This window comes from Aythya marila (assembly GCF_965140915.1).
Source record: "Aythya marila genome assembly, chromosome: 3".
Lineage (NCBI taxonomy): Eukaryota > Metazoa > Chordata > Aves > Anseriformes > Anatidae > Aythya > Aythya marila.
In genome coordinates, this window is record NC_139044.1 from 28724985 (window position 1) to 28745473 (window position 20489).

At 36.3% G+C, this 20489-nt stretch overlaps 1 protein-coding gene across 2 annotated transcripts in view; it reads right to left on the reverse strand.

Moving 5' to 3' along the window:
- Window positions 1-1201: 1201 nt before the first annotated feature.
- Window positions 1202-20489, reverse strand: part of ADSS2 (adenylosuccinate synthase 2) — a 37170-nt gene continuing 17882 nt past the window's right edge. The window contains exons 5-13 of one of the 2 annotated variants that reach the window (XM_082756413.1): window positions 19091-19157; window positions 16270-16377; window positions 15960-16041; window positions 14670-14796; window positions 11643-11797; window positions 10661-10785; window positions 9566-9663; window positions 5114-5263; window positions 1202-4347 (exon numbers count right to left, since the gene is read on the reverse strand). In XM_082756413.1, the coding sequence (XP_082612539.1) occupies window positions 4295-4347; window positions 5114-5263; window positions 9566-9663; window positions 10661-10785; window positions 11643-11797; window positions 14670-14796; window positions 15960-16041; window positions 16270-16377; window positions 19091-19157 (965 nt within the window). In that variant the 3' untranslated portion in view covers window positions 1202-4294. Of the gene's footprint in view, window positions 4348-5113; window positions 5264-9565; window positions 9664-10660; window positions 10786-11642; window positions 11798-14669; window positions 14797-15959; window positions 16042-16269; window positions 16378-19090; window positions 19158-20489 lie in introns of those variants that run through there. The other variant, XM_082756414.1, reaches the window with a different exon arrangement.

Consider the following 20489-nt stretch of genomic DNA (forward strand, 5'->3'; position numbering starts at 1 on the left):
GTAGTGTAAGAAAACACATTGATTTAATACATTTGATATAACAGTTCTAAAGCGGCAGTGAAGAGCATTAGGATTTAACTGAAAATTATCAGATTAAAGCTGTACTGAACATCTTTGAATGTGAAAGATATTCACAGGTGATATCAAAAGTAAGCTCATTGTGTACAATCACAGTTGCAACACTGACCAACAAAGAATGGTATAAAATTCTAAGTACCTGAAAATAATGTGTCATCCTTGTCTGTACGTATCTATGTGCAGCAGAGTACCTTGATTACATAAAATTGTTATACACCAGAAGAGATAAGCTTGATTATTATACTTCTGGGTATATTAAGATTCACTCTTTCAGAGACTAGGAGCAGTATGGGTGGGAGAAAACTCAGCGGATTGAGTTATCCCTCACCTTCGATCCCAACCATTTTGCCTTTCACTTTTTCTAAACCAGCTAAGCCTTTGATTACATTTCATTAGGGAAGCTGGTTGTGACAGCAACAGGAAACTATGATCTTTCTAATAGAAAGTAGATTTCCAGGACAATGACGGACAAAAGCAGCTGTCATGCATTACATCACCATGTCTGTCTGCCACTTTATCTGAAGGGTTTGTCCATTAGCTGCACACCAAAACCCAATTACACATGGAATACAAATGGAAAGGCTAAGCAGAAGCATCCCCCACTTCCTCTCCCATTAGGTTAACAAAGCAGACTCGCTAAACCATAGGGACAGAAGGGTTACTAAATGCTGCAGTACAGCACTAGCCTGGGAGTATCACCACGTAAATATTAAGTGGAAGCAAGGACAGCATGAGATCAGAATACTTTTTCTGTCAGACACCTTGTCAAGTCTACTAAGTCTGCCTCTCCTGAAAGCATCCCCTTAGCAGGAGGGGCGTTTGGTTGAGAATCAGTTACTATCCTACACTACTGTCCTATCCCCTTACACACTAACAACAGAAGAGACTTCATAGAGGAAAGGAGTATACAGGAACGGCCTGAAAAATACAGACTTACTTTTTTTCAATGGCAAGCTTAAGGACAGAGGTTGTCTTTTATTACAGTTCACTCATATAGCCTGTGATAGACAATTGAAAGCCTATTGCTGGGGACTGGGGCAATTCCTTTGAGGCCAAAGGGCTCTTGACTTCACAAACAGGAAGTGCTGGGGGGAAGCAAAGCAGTGTATTTTGGCTTGAAAAGAAACTATAAAAACCTTCAGAGCCACTTAAACATTGCCACCAGTAAACACCCTGCTGTTGGTACAGCACTGGGCTGCTCTTCTTTTTCTTTCATGAAATGGCTCTCCCCTTGCTTCTGTTGTTGAACAAAACATGGCTTCAAGAGCAAACCATACAGTGCTTGAAAATATTCCTACCTTTTAGCTCTTGTTTCCACAGCATTCAGGCTGTGACCAGACATTTATCTCAGCTTGACCAAAAGACTTCTTTTCCCACATGTACAAATGAAAGAAGGGGTAGAAAAATAGCATTTGGAAGAAAAAAAGGCAAAAAATAGGCCAGGTTTAGCCATTCTATAACCTTATTTTTTTTTTTTTTTGACATTAGGAGAGCAGCTGTGCAACAATCCAAGAGTTAACTCATAAGCAAACTTACACAAAACAGGCATTCAGAGACAACCTAATAAGCTTTACAGATACCAAGTTCCATCCAAAACTTAAAGAGAAAAATTCTGTGTTTCAGGTCATGAGAATAAATGCACACCAACAACAGATCCTGGACCACATACTGTCTGGACAAGTACTGGTCATAGCATGCTTTCAACCTTCCAGGCCTGCATGTGAATGAAAGAGAAATCTCAGCTGAACTTAGAAGGGGAGCATAAATCACTCTCGCATCCAAGACAATTGTTTTGTTTCTTTAACTCCAGAAATACTTCATATAATTTTAGGACATAGCTATATTGCTTAGAAACCCTCTCGCACCTGGGAATATGAATTCCTCAAAACAAGGGTAGTTCATACAATGGAGTTACAAAGGTATGAAAATTGAAACAGGCCTTAACTTTAAAGTTTCTGCTTACCAGAAGTGAGACAGTTAACAAGTAAGCCCTCTTTTATTTACTTGCTGCAGAAGCAAAGCATTCCCTCATTTTACCTGCTCCTTGAGCCAATGATGCCCCCATTCCTTGGGCTGGTAGTTTCACTGACAGCTCCTCCTACAGCTACATAGAAGACAAGAACACTTTGTAATTATTACCTATGGTTCACACTTCATGATTTATTCCATCTCCTAGAAAATACTGTGTTTTTTTTTGTTGTTGTTGTTGTTTGTTTTTTTTTTTTAATACATTCTAAATGAACTTTGTAAGTTATACGTAACAGTTCTTCTCTCACCACCCTTCTTTCTCATCACATATTTCAAATTTATGATTCGCTTTAGCTAGGGACAAATGTGATGGTTTTCTCCTAAACAATGAGGCTGAGAGCAAAACTAGGTCCCTAGGTCCCTATCCTCTCCCCTTCCAGAAAAAAAAAAGTATGAAGTTGGTCTTTTGTTGGTGGTGGTTTGTTGTGTTTTTGTTTTAAACTACTGAGAACGATGCTTGCATGCAGTGCTAATTCAAGGGTCTCTCAACATACCTGTTAATTTTCCAGAGTTTGTTATCCTCCTCTTTCCACATCAGGCCAGTAAAGTACCCACCCTGCTAACTGCTCTGTCACATGCAAACAATTTAACAGTAAAACACTCCCTACATGTCAGTAATTTTGCCCAATGCTCCTGTTCCTCCCCTTGTGATAAAGAATCCTATTTGATGCCACCTGAAAATATAAGCATTGTGCTGACCACCACAGAAGCAGAAATAATCCAATAAATCTACCCAACTTCAGACAATGTGTGGTTATCTAAGACATAACATGGAAGGCCCGATAGCTTTTATTTTACATTAAAAGTTTCTTACATTCACCTGCACAGCTGAAATCTACTGAACTGCCCTGCCTCACCCTGACACAAACTTGGTTTTAGGAAAAGTAAATTTTATTTGGAGTGAAAAAGAAGCACATGAGTACCACAATATAATGTATAGAAACAAAGTCATTGTCAAAAAATCTGGAATAGGAATATGTAATCATGGGTTATTGCCAAAAAATCAGATTTTTTTTTGTATTAAATCATAGCGGTTATAAATGAAAATCATTCTAGATTGTTTTACAACACTAATAAACCAAAATATGTCAATGTCATAAGGCAAATATTTGTTTTCCCTACATCTAAGGCAAATACATGGAATATTCTTTGTTATTTCTAAAGCATCTTCAATTTATAATGACAAAATTGTTTGTGCTTTGTTAGCTCTCCAGAGAAAGATCTTCTATAGGTTTTGTAAAAAGGAATTTAAAAGGGCATCAACACGTTAGACTTCTCACAAATAAAAGCTTAGTTTGCTGAAACTACAACAGCCTAACTATAAGTATGTAACAGTTTCCTGAACCATGCACTTTGGAAGTAGAGAAGTACAGGGATTTTAAAATTAAAAAATAATTAAAAAAAGAAGTAACGTTATAAAACATTTAACTCAATATCAAAACTGTTCTTTAATAATCGCAAATGAACTTTTTACAATATCAATTTTCTAACTTTCTGGGCACACTTTGCAGTAAACATTTGAGTGTCCTCTGTGAGTTACAAAGAGTAAGTTTCCTGTGCTATACAGCTAAAAAAAAAAGCTGGACATTCTTAACAGCTTGGCATCACACTTTTTTTTTTTTTTTTTTAAAAAAAACAGATCACACAATAATTTAGACAGCATTTATAGCATTACAAAATCAGAATCCCTCTCTTTAATCACTCACAAGAGCAGCCATAAGGAATACAACAGCTTTAGGAATACAAATAATGAGGATGTAAAACTATCTGTGCAAAACTGCATTATTTTACTGTCTAAAATTTCAGGGAAGTAACACCGCCAAAAGCAGAGAGAGGATAACAAAAGACAAACAGTCATGAAAGTAATGACACCTTAGATTTTCAAACAGGAATTACATTACGAAGTAAATATTAGGTATAGAAAAAAAAATCTGATGGCACCTTGAACAACAAATGACAACAAATGTCCTTGAATTTGTAGCTGAGTAAGAACAGACACGGTTTCATGTTAAAGTCTCTTTCAGGAATAGCAATTGATTTAGGGGCATCAACTCTAGCATTTCTTTCCATGCAAAAAAAAAAAAAAAAAAAATCTATCTTTCCAACATCTTTGCTTTGCGGGCTACCAATGCATTTAAGAATGAGCAGTCTTTTGAGGAGTGTGCTTTCTTCCATGCATCTGAAATCTTTAAAACAGCTGGATCATTGATTCCCTGGATTTCCCTACTCCAATCCATTTAACTGCAGGAGAGAAAAGCAAACTCGTATTATACGTAATACAAAGCAAGATCAGACTTTATCTTAAGGTAAGATACAAACTCAGGATCTTAAATACTTAAGAAAATAAACACTATAGTCTATGAAGAAAAATATTATACTATTAGTAGGTTAAGAAACGATAATTTTGTCTACTCTTCTTAAAGAAAGAATTCACAGGTAACTTAAAACAGTCAGTCTTCAGGCTCACATTATTAAAAAAAACAAAAACACAACAACATTGACATCATAGGAAAAAAAAGACACAGAAACTGACAAAGAAGTAAAGGTCTGCCTCATCTCATTCTCCCAGCTTTGGATGGATCACAAGACCAGGTTTATTAGGAAACTTAATTAGGAAACTTAAGAACAATGAGCAATTGTTAGCTTAGGACCCTTTTTTTTTTTTATATTTAACATCACATAAGCATACCAGTGGTCTCACTGACTTTTTTAATGGCAGCAGAACTAAACCCCTACTACACCCAACCTAAAAAACAGCTTCTTAAGCAATCTCTAAAAGTCTCAGTTGAAAAAGAGCTACAGTGTAAGCCAAGGAAAGGATGCATATTAAAATAATTCAACAGCCAAATCGATAAATAAGAAGTAAAATGGTAATTATAAGTATCATCAGGTACATCAGACTAACTGTAGATACAAACCAATTTTTGATATTTTGCATGTTCAAGGCAGAGTGCATGAGAGAGAAGTTTTATGTAGCTGAAAAAAAAAATAAATCTGCTTTACTTACCAGGAACACCCAACTCCCTTTCTATAAAGCGAACATAGTTTTGTGCATTTACAGGCAGCTCATCGAATGTCCTTGCATTTGATATGTCTGTACCCCATCCTGGGAGTGTCTCATACCGAACCTCTACTTTATTTAAGACTTCCTGGTTGGCTGAAAATCAAACAGAAACACGATATATCCACAAAGTTTATGTATTTTCTACCACTAAACACAGCTATAAGCTTTTTGTTTTTTTTTCTTATACGAAGAGACCTTCTCAGAAGACAATACCAGCACCAGAGGTGCTAACTTGTACCTTTTTCTTAATATAAGTGGAGAAAATAAGCCCAAGCAACTATCAGGACTTAGACTTTAGGAATTCTTGTACAGTTTGTGGTTTAAGCAAAACATATCTGTGTGACTGTGAGTACTCTTCAGAAAGTTTAATTCTTTACAACGTTGATTCTTCTTGCTGTACAAATACAAAGATCCAACCCCCCCTTTGTGAAGGAATTTGGATGATGTGAAAACAAAATTATGTAACGCTGGTAAGTACTAGACAGTTAAAATACATTTTACCATTGCATAGGAGTGTTCTTTTTATTAAACAGAGTCATAGCATGTCAAGAGCACATAGCATGTACTGTTTATACATAAAACTGTCATGCCCACAGAGCCTTTGCCCCAAAACTCTACATCAGGCTTCTGTCTGTCTGCAGCCAGCTAAGCTCTTAAGGGCCTCAACTACAGAATACTGCAAGGAAGGCAGTTTGCCAACAAGGTATATATTACCAACCTTCTTCCTACAGCAGAGCCTGAAGCATTTACCTTGATCAGACATAGAATGAGTATCATCCTGTATTAAAGACAGCTTTTTTGTGTCTACCATGACAGTCAACAGTGTCAGATTTTGTCTACCAGGTCAGCTCTGTGACCTGAAGGTGGAGTGACACGTGATGTACGAACAGTAGCTGTTCCAGTTACTTCTCAGAATAGAAGCAATGACTCGTTTCCATTTTGCCCTTTATTTAATAACCTGCTATAATGATGTCCATCAATTCTGAATCCTGTGATGATCTCAAGCACTGGAAAAATACATTGTTCTGGAATCGAATCATTCCATTAATTTTCTGAACATTAATCTTGGAATGACATTGGGCAGCAAAACAAAAGCCTTAAACCCACAGACAGGAAAAATGTATCAACAAGAAATGGAGGCTACTGGGCATTCTCGCCTTCCTGAAGACAACAGTGTTTTACCAACAGCACTGTAATTACTGTTACGTAGGCTCCATGTCTCAGATACCTGATCAAGTCACTACTGCAAAGACAGAAGACATCCAGTCCACCTGGGAGGGTGTTTGAGGTACAAAAGGCACAATGAAGGTGCACATAGAGAATCATAGCTAATCCTCCCGAGCGTGTGCTTAGCCAACAAGCTCAGGCTCAGCACATCAAACTATTTGTCCTGGTGCAGGTAAGAGCTCAACAGTAGGGATGTTGTAAACACAGCATTTATGAGCTAGGCATTTTGAGTACGGGTGGAAGAGGGCTATATTCTACTGACTTTGGAGCCAATAGTGAAGAAGTGCACAATTTTTGGACCAAGGTGTTTAAAGGTTAAGGCAAATGATTCTGAATCAATACTTGCTGCAATATGGTCAGCCCTGACAAGCAGGCAGGAATACTAAGGATGTTGGGTTGCAGAAGCCAAGAACAAGCACTTTCTTTTATGTCACGAGTAGTAACAATTGAGCTGCTGTCTGCTGACCAGGTAAATTGTAAGATAGCTATATTCAGAGTGCAAAACCACAAACTAACTTCCAGGCATTGCAGATGATCCAGAATAAGATGTCAGTCTTCCTCTAAGGAACAAAGAGTGACCAAACACCTAACCTTGAAAGTCTACAGACAGTTTGCCCTCTGATGATGATAACTGGGAGAAAGCTGAAAGCACTTAGAACTGAGTAGTCTAACCTTGCCTACAGACTTCCATTACTCTTTGTTCAATTCCTTACTTCCCCAAAAGACATGAAGAAAAAGACGTGATAAATTTGATGTTTCACGTGATTCTCTCATCTTGCTCCAGCAGGTGTGTTAACAGAAGATGTGTGGTAAAGATAAGACATGAAGTGAGCTCAGTGCAGGAACAGATACAGTAACCATCTAGATTTCTCTGATCTCTTCCCTGAGGGGATTTATCTTTCAGGCTCTCTGAAACATTGCTTATTAACAGCTGAATTGGATAATGGAGAGCACAGATATAATGACATCTGGTAGTCTGGTACTAGAATTTAGAGAAAGAGTGGTGTGATATTACTCCCAACACAAAAAGAATAGCTGGAATTTGGGATCTCAGCTTACAAGACTTCCAGAAACCAAACAGTTACATAGGTCAAACCAAAGATCCATCTACTTCAGTGTCCTGGCTCTGTAATCAACAGTAAATGCCCAGGAAAAGAGCACAAGGAAAAGAAAAGAAGCAGACATGAAGTAAAGTTTCTGAGAAACACTCTTGCAACCAGAACAAGAGGTTGTATCTGTGCCGAGATCAACCAATGCCTTGTACACGAGCAGGACTAGACTATGGCTTTCACATTGCTCTTAATCTGGATGATCTTTGAGATGGTAGGAACTTCCATCTTTCTTCCATAAGCTCATGGGAATGAAGTGGCCAGCTCCAAAGCAAAAGACTAGAGCCTCAGTGTTACCACCTGAGGTGAGCCGTAAATTTACAAAGCATGTTTAGTTCTTTCTTACCAGATTAGGACGTGTCCACAGAAAACTAAGCTGAAGAACTGAGCAAGATTCCTATGATTCTCAGATGCAGCAGGAAAAAGGAACAATATATGAAATATAGCATGATTTTCCTGAGATGCTGGGTACTCTGTGTGCTTCTAATTTAGAGACAGTTATTTCACAAGAAGGGTAAGTCAATAACATCTCCAAGAAAGTGGGAGGTAGGGATGAACAGAGAGATAAATAGCCTGCCAGTGAAAAGGTTCCCAGTCTAGAATTCTTCTAAATTAAATTCAAATAGTTAAAGTGGCAAGGTAAGAAATAAACCCCTCTCTGAGAACCTGCAGAACAAAAGGTAAAGAAAGTTTCATTTTGCTTTTTTTTTTTTTTTTTTTTAAATGACGGGGCAGGAATAACAAGTAACCCTCAGGTTAGATGACAGTGCTACCACCGAAGTACTTGCGGAGTAGTCCTCAGTTCAAACATGCATTGTCCATTACATTCAAAGGGTATTTAAAGTGTACAGATGTCCTTACTATTCTGAAAAGGATATCAATCAAGCAATACTTGAGTTTTACAAATAGAAAAGCATTCCCTGGTTTAGTGTAAGATGTGCAGTAAACTTCCTGAATAACAGTTCATGCCACAATGCTCAATATGCATTCACACTGTAGCTGACACGTTAGCTCAAAGATACTGGAGGGCTAACCAATTAGAGAATTTCTGAGCACATGGAAAAAGAGTTGCAAATTTTCCCCAGTAGACATGTTAATTTCAAGGACTACTGACAGATCACACTTATACCTTTGTGAGGCACATCTGAATCTTCCATAAACCCTGATGTGAGTTGCATTTGATTACTACATTTGGTATCACCTGCAAAAAAATTCTCTGCTGATGCTATCATATAAAACATTATAACCTGTGACCAGCCTCAAACCCTGATGTAGTAATGAAAACACGTCTACGCGCACATCAGAAAAACCAATCCTTAGTACTCATTGATGTTCTTTTTCTTGGAGTATCTCTACAACAAACTGAAAAAGATGTGTTACCAATGAAAATGGTACTTTGAATACTTCAACTGCCAGATACATTTTGAGCACTGTCCTGCTTAGAGAGGAGCTATAGTTTCCATCATGCTAAGCTGGTGTATGTTGGTCCTGCATTAGAAGGTAGTCTTGTTTTCTCCTATGACAACTGCTCATTTCCTCCTTGCACCTTCTCCCCTCTCTTTTCCATGGTGCAGGTGTGCCTAGGTTTTGGCTGCTCTGTGATCCATTAAAGGGAACTGAATTGTTAGAAAAATAACACACACAGAGAAGTCTGGCTTTTCAAACACAGTTTCCTCATCTGGTTTACTGCACACCTAAATGAAGACTTGTCCTGCTAGAAAATGAGATGAACAGAGTACTGAGAATCAGACACTGGATCTACAGTACAAAACGAGAGCTTTGGATTTAGCTTGAAGGTAATGCAGGCTGTATTAAAATAATGGGATAAAGCAGATAACATTTACATTTAAGGAGTCAAGCTTTAGATAGCATTTTGCAGCTTTCTAGTAAACAAATGACACCGGTACAGGTGTGGCACAGAGTGCATCTCAGAAGACATTAATGGCTTGGTGGTGAAGTGACAAATTACTGTCATACATTTTACTTAAATGCATTTGACTTATTCTCATATCAGATAACAATTTTAAATTTTGGTGAAGTGTAAAATAAGTAGTCTTACCAGGAAAATGAGGTATGATTTCACCATCTAGTTTGTATGCAACACCAACTTTGATTTCTGAAAATATATCCAAGATATCCAATTTGGTAAGAGCCAATCTATAAAGAAACATTACTCCGTTTAAACATGTTTTTAACAACTCTCAACTTTGATCATATTTTAAAGATACAGGAAAAAATGGATTCTGCACTTTGCATACACTACAATTAATCATCTTTCCTTAGCAAAATGGCCTCTGACACTATTCCATTTATTTTGTGACTTTAAAAAAAAAACAGCTTTTTTGTTGCGTGCTTAGATCTAATACTAGAAAAGGGCAAAATTCAAATAACAAGTATTCTTCAATTAAAATAATTGGTCTACAGTTTTAAGTGGTAGAATTCTAACTGGACAGAGTGCTGCCAAGATACTTTATGCCCATTCATTTGACATGGTTACACAGCACAATGCCTGTTGCTGTCTGTTCTTGTCCTTTGCCAAATGTTTCTGTCCTTATAGTGAAGACAACAAAATAAGGAAGTACTGGCTCTGTAAATATCCAGTTTCATAACCAAAGCGTATTATTTTAAATACAAAGCACAAGGGACAAAAAAAGCAAGACAATTTAAGTAAAGGACGTGTTTAAACAAGTTGATCTACTAGAATTTCATACCAATTTTGTTTCACATCCCCATTTTTCATTTTAATGAAAATCCCAAGTTGTATACATGTTTTCTACACTTACACATACTGCTAAAGATACCAATAGGTTCCATTTCTCTTTCTTTGAAAATAAACCACGAACCCCACAAACTATAATATGTTTTAAGGCCCTTGTGATGCATTTGATTTGGTTTGGTGGGATGGCAAAGAGAATAACACAGCTTGAAGCATCAAATACTATGAGATGTAAGCATTTCTACAATATAATAGGAAAAAAAAGGATATGAAGACATATATAAAAACTAACTTCCAAGAAAAGGGATAATTAATTTATGAAAATATCAAAACAATAAATCAGTACTAACAGTCTGTTGCTTACTACCACATGTACAATTTAATCTGTAGCGTATCATGATTTTATGTCAAGTTGCCAACAAAGCTGAGAAAACTTACGCAGTAAATCCATTAATCATATAGGCATATCGGAGCAGCACAAGGTCCAGCCAGCCACATCTTCTCTTTCTACCAGTGGTAACACCATACTCTTTACCTCGTATTTGCAGCAATTCTCCAGTTTCCTAGCAAAGAGTAGTACTATTACGTGAGCCTTTTTCCATTTGCAGTAAGTATACATCATGTATTTTAACACCATTTTACAATACTGTGAAGTACCTTAAAACTTCTTCCCCCTATTTTTTTTTTTTTTTTTTTTACAACATTGTATATAGAGATGAAAACAGAAAAAGTTCTATTTCTAGTTCAAGAGAATGCTATCTGAGCAAGTCTCTGAAAATTTGTTCCTGCTTTAGCCTTCTATTCCACAAGAATAGCTGAGAAGCTGACGATCAGATTTGGCAGTCCTGTAAACTCAGTTTAGAATGACAGAATCATTGTATAGTTTTGGTTGGAAGGGACCTTACGGATCACCCAATTCCAACCCCTGCCATGGGCACGGACACCTCCCACCAGACCAGGCTGCCCAAAGCCCCATCCAGCCTGGCCTTGAACACCTCCAGGGATGGGGCATCCACAGCTTCTCTGGGCAACATGTTCCTGTGACTCACCACCCTCCAAGTGAAAAAACTTTACAGACTTTGGACTCCTTCATTAATGTTCTCAAAAAACAGCTCTGAACACTTTCTGCCATGTCCAGAAACTGAACAAAGATATGTTAGAGTTCTTTGCAATTCAGACTATTCTTAATATTCTACCACAAACAACATGGAAATCACTTTACTTGCTGGTGAAGACACATGCAGGAATCCTAGCCACAATAACAATCAGCAGGAATAAACAAATAATAGAACTGGAGGGATGAAATATCCTAACACATTGTCTTCTATTCACACTTAACCAGCAATACTGATTTAACGTAAGACACACACTGAGTTATTTCACCCAGTTACAGATCACGTCTAGGGCAGTTAGTGCTCACATTATTTTGTTCTGTAGGAAAGGCACCGATTCCAACTCTAGTTGTGTATGCTTTCACAACTCCATACACTTCCCCGACGTTCTGTGGTGGCATGCCCAGACCCGTGCAAACACCACCAACTGTGCAGTTCGATGAAGTCACGAAAGGATATGTGCCTATTTAGAAATAAAATGGGGGGAGGGGATGCGTTAAAATCACTTTTTAAAAACAGTTTTTAAAACTACTAAAAAAAATCTAACCTGGTAAGGATCACTACTAAATTGCACTTACCTAGATTTTATAACACTAAAAACCAAAACCAACTACACAATAATTGTATTTTGAGGTCACAGATTTAATAAGCTCCTAGATCTTACATACAATGTCTGATCCCCTTCTTTACTAAAACAATAGAAATCTTACCACTTCACCTGCAAAATTTGATGACCTAACAATTCCAAATGACCATACCAGTCAAGAATTGGAATGAGACACCAGGAAACCATACCTCATATTATACAAAATACATTCACTGACAGAACAATATAAGAATTTGGAAGGACACCCTTAAGGAAATTATATTAGGAAATTAGAAAATATGGATTTACCATTTTCTATTTTCGAAGGAAAAGTAATGAGTTGTACAAACTGGTCAATATGATATAACAGTAAGAAATCACAAAGAAATGTAAGTGTAGAAGTTTGGAAAATGTAGAATTTTGCTTACCAAATTACTTGAAAAAATTGATTGCCACAACTAACATTCAAAAAAATTAACAAAAGACACGTGAAAAAAAATACAAACCAAACAAAAAAAGCATGGCACAACTCCTACAATATAACCCAGTTCACTAATGATGAGAGTTTGCCTCTGGTTAAATACTCAGCTGTCACTTAAAGAGCAGCCTGGACATCAAAGATAGCTAAACTTCCTGTAAAATCTTCAGTTTTGCACCACTTTTTTTTTTTTGTTAAACGTTGGAAGATGAAACAGTATGCTAATCTTTAGTTGATTTGAATCATGAACAAATGTTTCAGCCACACAGTAACTACAAGTGAAAGTTTTCTACCTTGTGCTTCATATTTTTATTTTTTGGTCTAAGAGTCAAGAGAACGGTAAAAAAGCTACAGCCAAGGCAAAAATACAGCAGTACAGAAAATGGAAGCAGTTAAAGACCATTAAGTGAGGCTTTGCAGACTTGGCGAAGTTATCTGTGGCTTTTTTGCTTAACTCAAATCTCTAGAGAAAGACACAGGTTTACCTGTGTAACATGTTACATATGTAAGTGCTATTTGCAAGCACTAATTAAGTCTTCAACTTTTTTTGACACAGCACAGCTGAGGTTCTCTTTAGTAGCAGGTAGTATAGCTAAGGGATGTCACAAATGCAGTCAATGAGATAGCTCTTTCTTATTCTCAGCTCCCCGCAAGGTGAACTGACAGTGGTTTACCCTCATTCACTATTTAAAAAGACAGAAAACTAGATGCACAGTCAGGGAGATGTGTGGAAGCCTCACTACACGCTCCAGAGAAGCAACACGGAATGCAAGACTTAACCAACTTCAGTGCCCACAGACACACACACACTAATAAAATTTACTTCTGTATCAGACCAGAAGCTATATGTATCTGTGCAACAAGGCACAGAAAATAGCCTCTTTCAGAACACTGAATCAAATTTGGTATCGTCAAATCTTTTGAGCAGGACTTGCCGTTGTCACCTAAGTGTCCAACCAGCTGACAGTATCTACCTAAAGGAGAACAGAGATTCTCCTATCAATCTGTTTCTCACAGCACGGGCAGGAAAAAAAAAAAAATCTAAGTGACACAGAGATCTGTCAATATTACAGACATACCTGATGATTTTCAGACACAATCTGCATTTCCTGTGCTTATATGAAAACCAAAATTCTTAATACTGAAAAAAACAACATCCAAACCCTAGAGTTTATTGCAAATACCAGTTTTGTATCAAACACTTCCCTGTAAAAGCCTATTCAAAGACTTCTTTCTTCTGACTTGCTAAAACTTTCTTCCAGCATTCAGATTATCATGGGAAAACTGTGCTTACATTTACAAGGGATATTCTTAGATAAATCTTCCTCTTAAAGTAAAAAAGATTTTCACGCTTGTTTTGTTTGAAAGTGCCCAGTATCAGAACTCCAATCAGCTGAACACAGAGCCCATGCCAATTTCATATTCATTTGACAGTATTACTTACAGGCTTTTATCTCAGGCATAAGCATCTTTGTAAAAAGAAAAATGATGCAGTTGCATGCTAGTGAGTCTGAAGAAAAATGTCACAAAATGCAGCTGCCTATCATATAGTTTGCTTATGCCTACATAAAGGTAGAATAATGTCTGTCATACAGTTTGCTTATGCCTACATAAAGGTAGAATAATGTCTGTCCTTACAATATGGTAAGGAATACAGTAATCTCACAATACAAAAGGTGTTTCTATCAAGAAGCTTCTCACTTTATTAGCAAAATTAGTGTTAGTTACCACTTATAGTTTCAAATTGTTTGGGATAACCTTTTCATTCTTACCTCAGTAACAATCCAGATTCCTGGTTCATTCTTTGTGTTGTAAATCAGTGAAACATTGTTAAACAGAGAGTTGAAAAATGCAGTATGACTCTTCAAAAGTCAGTATTTTGTCCATATACTTTGCCTCTCTGCTATGGAGTATTAAAAAGCTTTCCACCTTCCTTAAATGTTTTCCCAAGATCTATACAGCTGCAAACTACTCCATGTGAAACATATATGCTGAAGTAATAGTTACACTCTATTTAAGAAGAGAAGTTTAATCACCTAATCCTTCCTGTCATTGAAAAGATTGATGTTGGGAGAATCTTAAGCTTTTTCAAAGTATGTAGTTAAAAACATTGCTTTCTCCTGTAAATAATTTGCTAACAATAGATGGAACTGTTCTTCCAGAATAGAAAACAATTATTCCATTAGAACAGCTATGCACAGAAGAGCTTATATTGAATTCTTTCACAAAATAAATATATAGCAACCTGTTTCTCATTAAGGCTATACCTACCAAAATCTATGTCCAACAGTGCTGCATTTGCACCTTCTACTAAGATCTTCTTTGGTGGTCCATGTAAAGCTTCATACATGAAATAGACACCATCTCTTACCATTGGTTTTATTTTTTCCATGTAGGCCTAAATAACAAAAGAGTAGCTTAGCTTACAGTACAATTTCATTATAGTAATGCTAGCTCAGAGTGCAAGTGCTCATATTTACGCTATTAATCCTTTTCAAAAGTAAAAGCAAACGTAAAGAAATGCCATAATACATGATCAAGGGAAGGAAGAACATCATACGCAGATTTACATAGTACGTATGTAACAGAAACTGAATTAGGTCTATGTATTGATAGAAATACTTCAGTTCAGCATGTGTAATGGATACCATTTAAGGTGAACCAAGCAGAAGTTCGATGAACTCCCACTACTCCATCCTAGAATTGGCAAACTAAGTAAAGCAGCAACTAAAGATATGAGAAGTATGATTTTTTTTGGACTGATTTTCTAAAAGAATTAGAAATGTATAACCGTGCATGCCCTCCTCTGTGCCACACATACTCGACTTTTTTTTTTTTAACCCATTTGTCAAATTTGGTTGAGGTTTTCTAAGGGGTAAAAAAGAAGTCTCAGACAACTAGACTTCTATAAAACAAAAAAAAAAAAAAAATAAAGGCTGAATAAGGGTAAGATAAATAAGAATGCAGCTGTACTGTGAAATTGTACTGCTAGGCATAAAGGAATCAACACTAGGGAGAACCCTCATAAGTGTAACCCAGTTGCTGGGGGCTGAGGGATCGAATTAAATTTTGTATTTAACCACAAGAATAGTTTGCTGGCAATCAGGCTTCATTACTTCTGCTGTTATCAACTTACAGTCCAACAACATGCAAAAAAATGTTTTTTCCTTAAGGCTTTATCGCACAGAATAGTAATTTACTTCAGTGCTTAAGGTTCTAACACAAGGAAATCATATTCCACATTACAATGAAGATATGCCTTCCCCAACTATAGTCTTGATGCTTTTGTTGTTTATTTTTTCTAGCCAGTAAGTCAGAAATAATTCTCTGTATGTAAGATCTTTTCTTAAAGTCTACAGTAGTTTTCTTGTAACCAAGTTTTTAAATGCTGCATAAAGAGGAAAAGGTGTTTTTAAGGATGCTAGCAGACTTGATACATATCAATTTCCCATTATTAAGTTCCCACTCTTCACAGAAGTATGACAGTCAATCACCTTGAGATTTACATTTCAGTAGCTCTGAACAGTGATTACATCATTTAAAAGACAGAAGCAGGCTTACCTTGAGCTTTTTCAATTCCCCTTCAATATCTATCTCTAAGGTAGGATATATCGCTTTGTACTGATTGGCTAACACTTTGAACCTGGAAGACAAAAATTCATTAAAGTTTGTTTTATTTGTTTCCTTTCTCTCACCTCCACCAACCTTGCAATCTACTGATAATGTATTTATAATTACTTTACAATTAAATATTTTTAAGCAGACCAAGAAATCAAAAAAATTAACAGCAACCAGCTTTAACTGTTTCCATGGGGACACACCCAGATATTGAAAACTATGCTCAAAACTTGCATTAAAGGACAAAAATTACCTTTCAGAAAACTCATCAAAATCAGAGACAAGATCACACATCCTGAGGCCGCTTCGTGCTGCTTTTGAAGAATATACTGGACCAATTCCTTTTTTGGTAGTTCCCAAACTTTAAAAAGATAATAACAGGAGTTACTATTGATATACAACTAAGGTGTTTTTTTCTTTAAAGCTAATACATTCTTACCATAAAGTGAAATGCCGTTATTGCAAACCTCACTTTAAACATTCAAATACATGTTTCTTTTGGTACATAACTTAGTTTCAGAACATCACTGTTTATAGAAGTATGTAGAAGATGAATATATTTATGTCTGTTTTTAGACCAGTAACTTTTTATACTTCAATGAATCTTATTTGCTTATTTGAACACAAATCCCAACTTTTCTACCTAAGAAACTGAATGCTAAAACAATACCCTTCAATACTATGAACTGAAACTAACCATACACCTTCCTAAAAACACATTTCATGAAGAGCTGAAAAAAATACAACCAGCATGGATTTCAGATTTGTGAGAAATATTTCATTTAATAGTAAAAGCTTCCAATGGAGCCAGAAAACCAAATACTGCCAAGTATCTAAGTAACACTGATGCCCAAAACACTGTACATACAAAACGGTTGAATAGATTTTCCCTGTAGCTGATTCTGAAAACCGAGATTATTGTTCTCACTCTTACCTAACAATACTTCCTGAAGAACCTATAGCTTAAAACCTAAAGCAATCCTTTCTAGCTTAAGTTAGCGACATCGTAAGACACAGTTTGCCTGCACTGACTTTAAGCCAGTCAAGTACAGGTAGACCTGAACTTGCTCAGAAGCATGACACCATATTTAACAAAGCTGGTTAGCTTAATGTGAGCAACAGTTTCATATCAATCAAATGATAATCTGAAAGACTGCAAAGTAACTCCTTTGCCATGTACCATTACAAGGACTAGAGCTAGTACTTTTTAATATATTTTAGTTCTTACTGTTGAATATTAAATGGGTCTTTTCAGCTGATACTGGTAGAGCAAGAATATCAAACTTAAATTTGATTTCTTTAAATTGTCTTGGAAGTATCATACCATAACTCAATTCAAGAGGGATTCTATTTCAAATAGAAGATACAGGCTAATCCCAAGGTCATATCTAAACTTCATATTAGAATGCATCAGTTGATATGCAAGGGAACTGAAATACAGTTCATGATCAGTACTTAAGTCATTTTAACCAGACCATAACAAGTTTGGAGTAGATTCAAAACAATAATCTTGGAAAAGGTAAAACAAATGTTCCAGTTAGACTGATGGCAGGGTGTGGTATGTTTGTCTCAGTCTGAAACGAAAGCATGGTAACCAACCTCCTGTAATACAGTATCATGTAACCAAACCAGGAGGTTGTGGCTTAAATAATTGACTCTAGCCTCCATCCCTATTCATACTCTTCCCAGATAATTTTTTTAAGAGGCTTTAGCTTCCATTTATTAGGACATGCCAATTCATAAAAGAATTAAGTTGTCAAAAGGTTGTATTTCTGGTTGTTAGAACAATTGTATAAGCATAATATACTTCTGTATTAGATTACCTTTTTCTATAACCTTTCTGCAAGGGAAGCTATAGAACCCTCACTTGTGATTGGCTTTGAGCTACATTTGAACAGGTGAAAGTACTCAGTTAAAAATTAACTTACTATTTGTAACGATCAGCTTTGAAGTGTTTGATACTAAACATACAGAACAAGTTTAATATAAAATGCAATACAGAGTCAAATCTACAGTTAGACATACTAGCAAGCTATTTCAAGCGTTTCCCCCCGCCCCCCCTCACACTACCAGGAGGGTTTCGATAATCAGTTTCTGACATCTCATGCTTCGCCAATCCTCAGTAGTACTTCCTCCTAAATACTAAGGCTATCTAAGTCACTGTAGTGGGGGAAGTAAATAGATTAATGCTTTTAATCCACTGGCAGTTTTAACAAGCTTGAGAACTGTATGATCGTCGCAGAACATCAGGATCATAATAATCCCTACAGAAAGAATAATTACAGCACTTTTAAGAGGGTCTTAAATTTCTTAGCTTTGAATGTAACTTTCTGGTGTAGCAGGGTTCTTTAGATCAGATGAAAGCAGGAATTTTTTAATTGGGCTTTCCCTTACAATTTTGAGCGTTAACTAATGAAATAGTAGTTCCATCCTACAAGAAGCTCAGATAGCATTTTTCAATCACAACTATTGCCACAGAGCTATTTTAGCTCACACTCCCCAAGCATTCCTCAAAATAATGCTGATAAAACAGTACTGGCTCATTAGAAATGTACACACATTCTACCTGTTTTCTTTTTAATTCCTAAGAGAACAGGTACCAAGACAGCTGGTACAGCACAGTCAAGTGTGAAAATGACTGAATGCAAAAACAATTGACAAGTTAACATACAATAGCAACCTGGATGAAGATATGCCCAGAAAAGACACTCTTAAAGGCTACTGTCATGGATGAAGACATTTTAGACTTCTCAGTAAGGAAGACTGAATTACTTTTCATCCATGATACAAAGATACTTTCAGTAAACAATTAAAACATGAAGAAGCAGGAACCCTTTTTGTAAGGCAAATTAAGAACCAGGAACTTTTCCTTAAGGCAAGCTATCAAGCTAAAACCCTTTCATTATACAACATTTTGCTAGCCACTGGAGTACGAAATTGGAAGTGATCCTGAACACTCCACATTACAGACTTACAGGGATAATCAATACATTTTTAAGTTCAATGACAATCAATAATGGAAATCCAACACAGCAACTCATGCTTGTACTAAGCCATCCATTAAAACTACGTACTTCTTTCCTGCTTGTTCTTGCCTTTGTTGTTCTTGGATGCCATCAGCAGCTTGGTGGAAATCAAATACTAAAAAAAAAAAAATTGCATAAACTGACATTTCGCATGAAACAAATGGCCATATCAGTAATTATTTTTTCAAATCAATTTTAGTCCAGTTTATCAACCTGGGAAAAAACATGCACATACAGGAGAGGGAAATAAAATGACAAGAGCTTTTTCTCTTCTTTTACAAGATAGCCCCCCCATCCCTTCCAAGTTCAGCAGTTGTACACACACCTTCCATAGAAAAACTAAGACATTACAGTCTTCTAGTGTCCCAAAAGAATGTATGGACAAGAAGCAAAGAAAACATGTAGTTGAAAGAAATCCTGGAAAACAGGTTACAGTAAGAAGTCATAATGTTGAAATTTAAGGTGGAGACTTCAAGTAAACATTCTCATTCATTCTGAAGATTTCTTAGACCATTTTAATTTTAGCAAGACAGCATCAATGGAAATGCATTTGGAAATAAAAGAAACTCCCATAAACGTTACCCATGGAAAGGATGCAATTGTTACCTGAAGAAAACAGAAGTCATTTTCACAAGCCCTGATTTATTTTAAGTATTACATATTATTAACAACAGAGATTATGCAAAATACTCCTTCCATTGATTCTTTGTCCACCATAAAGGCAAAAAAATAAACGTGACAGATTCATGGCAAATATGAACATTGGCAACACTTTGCAATTCAACAGATACTGACTTATTTTTCTTCAGCACTATGTCCTCAAAGTGAAGTAATTAAGCTACTCTTTACAAGGATAAGATTGAAAACTTGTAAGAAACCTACTGATTTAAAAGTGTTCATGTTTCACTAGTATGAGCAATTTTCCTCATCCTCCTTACCAAGTTACTTTTGTATTTACTTCCACACATTCCCATAATTCAAGGACTAGATCATCCCCAGCAGCTTGAACCTATTGTTAGTTGATCATTTGTTACAGACTAATAGTTCACAGACTGAACACCCATTTTAGCGAAGGCATTTGTAATGGCAACAGACCTCCAGACCGCCCTCAAAACTTTCTAAACAGAAGCATTTTGGAAGTCCATTTATGTTGACAGGTTGAACAATTATGGGTGGCAGTCGATAACTGGTCCTTTTTTTTTTTTTTTTTTTTTTTTTTTACTCAGGACCTGTTTATCCATGAAAATTTCACAGTATTGCCATTGCAATAATTACAGAACAGCTTCTCTAAGCAACTTCCAAATAATTGGAATCACCTACAGTGATTCTACTCTCAAAAGGATTTTAGTAACTTAGGAACAGTTACTCAACTGTTTCAAATGCAGAGTAATTACATCAAAGTAAAAGCATATTTATTCTGAAATAACATGTTCACTGACTAAGCTAC